General features: G+C 55.0%; 1 protein-coding gene across 1 annotated transcript in view; it reads right to left on the bottom strand.

Moving 5' to 3' along the window:
- LOC102754622 (leukocyte-associated immunoglobulin-like receptor 2) overlaps positions 1-5,573 on the bottom strand; it is a 24,420-nt gene extending 18,847 nt beyond the window's left edge. Inside the window, exon 1 of the mRNA XM_006760888.2 lies at positions 5,480-5,573. Coding sequence (XP_006760951.1) covers positions 5,480-5,513 — 34 coding nt within the window. The 5' untranslated portion in view covers positions 5,514-5,573. The remainder of the gene's footprint in view (positions 1-5,479) is intronic.
- Positions 5,574-6,886: the final 1,313 nt, after the last annotated feature.

The following is a 6,886-nucleotide window of genomic DNA, read 5'->3' on the forward strand; positions in this document are numbered from 1 at the left end:
TCATCGCCCCCAAAAGAAATGGTGTGCCCATTGTACTCATGTGCTGGGGGCTAGTTCCAGCAGATCATAAATGCAAGAAGTTCATCAAAAGGTTGATGGGCTTCTATATTCTGGGAGAGCACAGAGCTGGGCTGGACACTGGAGGGGCTGAATCATATTACCTGCTGCTGAAATAGATGGAAGCATTTCCCCAAACCTGAAAATCTACGTGTTATTACCTGCTGCTGGCCAAAGAGCTGGACAGCTGAAGGCAGCTCCCCCAACCTGACAATGCCTACTGCATACCAAACCTTACCTTTGATATGTATATCTGCTTTGCTTTAGAGCAATTTGTGTTAAGAAGATACGGGTCCAGAGATTCAGAGAACTTGGTTACTGAAGCTAGGTCTCCTCTGGCTCCCAAAATGCCTTCCAAATTTATATGTCTAGTCTCTTTTGTAATTTACCTGCAACCCTTCCCCAGATTCCTGAACCATTCTAGATTCAGGGAAAGACCCCGGTACCAGGAAGGTCTGTCACAAACACAGGACCAACAGGAAGTGTATGTACAGAGAGATGTATGTGGCAGGATTGGCTCACACAATCCAGGAGTCTGGTTCATGCAAAATCTGCAGGGAGGGCTGGTGGCTGGAGACCAGGGGAGATGCTGGTGCAGCACAAGCCCCAGGGAGCCTGCGGAGACCAGGGGAGATGCTGTTGCAGCTCAAGCCCCAGGGAGCCTGCCCCCAGCATCCAGGGTCAGTCCTGTTCTCTTCAGTCGATGTGAGGAGGCCCACCCACCTGATGGAGGGCACTTTGCTTCCCTCCCATGTCTTAGAGGCCCTGGTTGGCTGGGCTGGGGATCATGTTGAAACCCAGAACAGTGAGATGAGATTTGATAGCCCCCAGATGGTGTCTCACGGCCCCAAGAATGAAATCTCAGAGAAGATGGAAGCAAAAGTAGGGAAACTTTATTGCAAGCAAATTCAGAATCCCACGTGGGAAGAGGCTCAGTCATGGTCGCCACTGAAGCCTGTGGCCTAGGGGTACATATTTGCTACAAACCTGCTCTCTGTCTCCCCCTGTGGCCACCTGATGGATTCTCTCAATTGTTCTTGCCCAGAAGCAGACCTGAACCTTCCTGGTTCCTATGCCTCAGCTCACCTTAGTGTTGCAGCCCCTCCCTAGTTTCACGTGTCTCCCCTCTGAGTCTAAATCATCCTGTTATTTCTGCGCGGTTGGCTTCATGGTCAGACTGGATAACATGGTCGTATTGGCCCTGCCTCTGCCTGCCTTTCTTTCCCCTGGACCCTGCCCTGTCTGTCTGTCTATCAATCAAGCTGAGTCCTCTCCATGGTCCTGGGAAGATGAAGGTTGAGGCCAAGCATCCTCACCCACGTGGGCCTGGGTTCGCTTGTCCTTGAACAACAGCAGGGGTGGCTCTGGCCATCTTGGCTCCAGCGTGAGCCTCGTGCCCTCGGTGAGGTCCCTGCTGGGCCCTGGGGTCCCCTCTCACTGGGGGGCTCCTTTGTGTTTATTCCTGTGGTCCCTGTGGGGTCCTGCGCTGGCTCAGCCCAGCTTCCACCAGAATCGCCACCAGGATCAGCAAGACCGCGCCCGCCAGGCCCAAGCGGATGCTGTTCTCCACCGTGTAATCCCGGGAGGCGGGGCCTGGAAGCAGTGGGCAGTGATCACTGACAGGTGCACACGACCCAGCCAGGTCAGGCCCTAGGAGGCAGGAACCCACTGCTCCGCAGAGCTCGAAGAGGGGGCGCCCCAGACTGCTGTGCCCCTTTCCTTGCCCAGGCTCCAGGTGGGGTAGCGGAGGTCTCCAGGGGCTCCAGTGCTTCCCTTGCTCTGGCCATCTCGGCTCCAGCGTGAGCCTCGTGCCCTCGGTGAGGTCCCTGCTGGTCCCTGGGATCCCCTCGCACTGCGGGGGCTCCTTTGTGTTTACTCCTGTGATCCCTGTGGGGCCCTGCACTGGCTGTGCCCAGCTTCCACCAGAATCGCCACCAGGATCAGCAACACCGCGCCCGCCAGGACCAAGCGGATGCTGTTCTCCACTCTATAATCCCGGGAAAGGGGCAAGGGAAGCACTGAGCTCAAGTTCCTCTCTGTCTGCCCCACACACCTGGCCTTCCCCATCCACAGCGCCCTCACCTGGGCTCTATCTCTGCACCTCCCAATAGAGAGGACACACCGACACCCTCCAGAAAGGGCACAGGGAGATGAGGATACTGGGGTGGCACCCTCTCTGAATCCACTTGTGTGTGGGGCTGGTCACCCCTCAGAACGTCCCGTCACCCTCTCTACATTAGCACAGGGCAGCTGGTCCTGGCCCATGGACACACAGGGTGGGAGCCCCTGACCTGGCCACAGGCTCACAGGGCCTGGATTCTGAGCTCACCTCACCCGGCCACTGTGTCACCCACAGTATCCCAGGGCAGGGAGGGTCACAGGGTCAGGATTGACTGGGTGGACACCCCCAGGCCTGGTGGGTGGGGGCCACCGCTAGACATGTGCTCCCACCCATAGGATGTCTGAGTCACAGCAGGATGAAGAGAGAGGAAAGAGAAGACCCTTCGATTTAAAGGAAGAATTTCTCGCCTCCCTCACTCCCCATGTCCTTGCTTGACTCTGACCCAGGGTCCAGTTTGTCTCAGGGTCTGACCACACTTGTCCAGGGACAGCCTCATCCAAAAAAATACCACAAAGCACTGCCAATCCATGTTCAGGGACCCCATGGACCATGGGACTTGCTCACGGTGGGTGGACTCCAATGGATACATTGCCTCGTCCCCACACAGCCTGGCGAGGGGAAAAGGCAGGGCACCACCTGAGGGGAAGGACTCATGGCCACGTGAAGGGGTCTGTCCCCACCTGGTGGCTGGAGGCTCAGGCCCCACCTTGTGTCCCCTCTGATACGGGGCTCAGGGTCCAGGCCACCGTGGTGTCCAGATGGGACCACATTCCAGGGCCCTGAGCCAGGGGTGAAGGCTGAGGGTCATGTGTGCAGAGGGAGGGGAGCCCCAGGGCTGGGGGTGAGCAGGAGAGCAGGGATCCGGAGGACAGAGACGGGGCTGGGACAGGAAGCAGGGAACTGGGACCCACCTGAGGGCGCAGTGGAGTAGACCTCCTCTGTCACCTGCAGCTGCAGCAGGTCACTGGGCTCAGACCAGAGGAAACCTTGGTGATAAATGCAGCGATAACTCCCCACAGTGTCTTCACTCACCGCGGGGATGTGGAATCTGGCCTTTGTCTCCTGCGAACCATCTTGAGACACAATTTTCTGATCAAGTGGTGCACGTCTTCCATCCTTCTCCAGGCGGAATAGCTTAGCCTCAGCTGGGCCCTGGCATACGAAGGTCACAGGCCGTCCCTGGGGGACCACAGGGCCTGGCTCTGCCCTGAGGGAGGGTCTGGGCAGGGGCCCTGGGAGGAAGCAGAGCTGGATCTCAGGCTCCATCATGAGGAAATCTCCAACCTCACACCTCCCGGGTTTTAAGCTGCAGCTCAATGGTTCTTAGCAAACTCGCGGGGCTGTACAACCCTCACCACAGCCCAAATCTAGACAATTCCCACCATCCCTTCCCCAAAACCCCACCTCTTCCCCCTCCAGGAAACTGAATTCTCATCACTCCTGTCACTTCCCCACGTGACACAAGGACCCGAGTTCTGGTGACATCGTGAGCTATTCTTAGGGGGACATGGGTGGTGTCAGAGCAGCCTGGGGCCCGGGAAGGTCGCCCTCCCCACAGTCACTCTCGAGGGGGGCACACAGTGCTGGGAGGTAGGCAGAGGGTCAGAATAAGCAGGCCACTCATGGGGACAGGGACACTGGATTCTGAGATGCTGGATATGACCTGCCTGGCTCTGCAGGCAGCTGGAAAGATTGAGCGGACCAGTGGGACTGCAGGGCCCCATGGGAACTCTAGTGGGGGTGAGGGTGGAGCTCCAGCCCAGGCCTGCTCACAGGACCCCTGTTGGTGTAGACACCCTACCCCCAACACCTGGGCACGTCCTCTGAGCAGCACTCACTCAGGTTCCCTCAGCATTTCCCGCCTTCCTCTCAGCCCATTTCCACTTCCTTGTGACTGAGGCTCCTGAAACCCCAAGTGTCTAAACTGGGCTGGGCAGGGGAAGAGAGGGCTCTAGCCCTGAAACAGGAAAGGCATCCCAGTTACTCAATCCCTGATGGAGACAGAGCTGGCCGAGCCCCAGCACTCATTCCCTCCTTCCTTCAGCCACAGCTCAGCTCCCACCTCTCCCTTTACAGTCGCCTCCTTGTGCCACTGGCTCCACAAACAGGAGCAACACAGGAGGGTCCCTGCCTTCTTGGGGGAAGGGTAGAGGGAGCACAGGGTGAGGCGGGGAGTGTGCAAACCACAGCCACACGCTGTGATACTCGCCCAGGGCTGAGTGTGGGAGGCTGAGGACTGAGTGTGGAGGCTCAGGGTGAGTCTGGGAGTCTCAGGGTGAGTGTGGAGGCTCAGGGGGAGCGTGGGAGGCTCAGGGTGAGTGTGGGAGGCTGAGGGTGAGTGTGGAGGCTCAGGGTGAGTCTGGGAGGCTCAGGGTGAGTGTGGGAGGCTCAGGGTGAGGGAGGCAGAGCTGACCTCTCAGAGCCACGGGGGAGGCCCAGAGCTGAGACCAGAGGCCAAATAGGAATGAGTCAAGGGAGCTACATGAGCCTCAGCGTGGGAGGTGGTCGTGGTAGAGACAGAACATGGTGCTTGTGAAAGTGAAAGAAAGGCTGGTTTTTGAAGGTAACTTAGCCAGAGGGCGTGAGAACAGACAGATCCAGACAAAGAGAGAGGCTGGGGGCTCATTCCAGCTGAAGATACACCTGGAGAGGACTCTAAGGGAAATCAATATTTTGCCTGAAAATGAAACTTGTATGAAAAACTCCATTTAAAAAGGCGGACTCACCCTGCATGTGGATCGTCTGGCCCAGGCAGAGCACTGCAAGGGAAGGTCTGGTGGGAACAGCACTCAGGAAATCAATATTTTGCCTGAAAATGAAACTTGTATGAAAAACTCCATTTAAAAAGGTGGACTCACCCTGCATGTGGATCGTCTGGCCCAGGCAGAGCACTGCAAGGGAAGGTCTGGTGAGAACAATACCCAGCACCCGGTTCTTCCCCCACCTGCAATCGGGGGGCCTTCCTGGAGGCAGTGGTCTGGGCACCGAGAATATCCCAGGCTCCCTCCTTGGCATTCCCTCTGAGCACAATCCTGCTTCCTGCTCTGAGTTTCCAGACAAACCCCCACCCCCTCTTCCAATCAGGTCCTCAGTCAGAACCTGTCCCCACGCCCAGGCACCCTCTTCTAGGACTGACCCTCCCATGGTCACACTTAGGTCATGGCCAGAGGCTGAGGGCCAGGCCCCCAGGAGGGACCATGAGTCTCCTGGGCTGGAGTCAGGCTGAGCAGGGATGGTGACACCTCACCCAGCTCCCACCCCCTCGGTCCCTGGAATGCGGTCCCTCCATCCAGGACTCACCGAGGCCCAGGAGGGTGGAGGGCCGGGGGCTCATGGCCAGCCTCTCCCAGTCTTGTCTGTCTTAGTCCACCTGGAGGATGTGAGTCTGCCTGGGTGAGGGAGATCAGGCTCCTGCAGGTCAGTGAATGTGCAGGGCGGCTTTAAAGGGGCTGAGTCATATGTGTTATTTCCGTGGTTTCTTATGAAAGAGGTGGGATGCTCCAAACCCCAGATCTAGTTTCCCCTTTTTGGGTGAAAGTATACAAAATATTGTATTTCTAATTTGTTCACACAGCAGTTTCTAGAGATATATGTCCTAACCAGGCTCAACCCATGACCAGATGGAACCTACATGGTATTAATTCACCAGCGATAGACAGACATAGATGATAGATAGATAGTTCCAAGATAGATCCTAGATAATTGGATACTCAGACACATAGATATATAAGTTGTTACACCGATACAGAGATACATAGATAAGTACATAGATGTAAACATGGATATAGAGATAGTTACAAAGATACTTAGTTATATAAACCCATACTGGGGTACATACATAGATACATAATTATATACATAAGGAAAGTAAATAGATATTTAGATAGATAGATAGATACACAGATCTATACTAATAAAAGGGTAATATGTTAAATAGACCTGGTCGACCAGACATCTTCCGGAAGTCCAAGATCCTTCTGGACAATTAGTTGGTGACCAGGCCAGCAGAGTGGCAATTCGGGGTGACCTAGCCATTATGGGACCAGTTAGGTGGCGATCGAGCCAGCAAGCAGAGGTACTTAGAGGCAGGAAGGCATAGTGGTTAGAGGCGATCAGACAGGCAGGCATAGGAGCGGTTAGGAGCCAGCAGTCTCGGATTGTGAGAGGGATATCAGACTGCCGGTCAGATATGGGGCCTAAACCAGCACTTGGACATCCCCCAAGGGGTCCCAGATTGGAGATGGTGCAGGCGGGCTGAGGGATCCCCCGGCCATGCATGAATTTTGTGCACCAGGCCTTTAGTAGTTGTATAACTATATTTAGATACATAGTTACATATATAGATAGATACATAGATAATTAGATAAATAGTTACATAGATAGAAATATTCATACAATGATAGATACTTGGATACATAGAAAGGCATCCAGATAATACAGGCAGGAAAACTTCTTGGCTTGTGAGGACAGTCCTTAAAAACTGAGTGTGTTCTCTCAACTCTCTATTTGTCCTGCTGTGACTCAGACATCCCTCAGACAGGGCCAGAAGTGGCCCCCGTTGTCCAGGCCTGGGGGTGTCCACCTAGTTGATCCTGACACTCGGTTTTAAAGGACAGTCCTCACAGGTTGTCTGTCCCCAAACCACACATTTCCTTATGCAAATGATTCAGGTTTTCAGGGCAAATGGGAAACCATAGAAATCTCATG

Source organism: Myotis davidii, unplaced genomic scaffold (assembly GCF_000327345.1).
Source record: "Myotis davidii unplaced genomic scaffold, ASM32734v1 scaffold2777, whole genome shotgun sequence".
NCBI lineage: Eukaryota > Metazoa > Chordata > Mammalia > Chiroptera > Vespertilionidae > Myotis > Myotis davidii.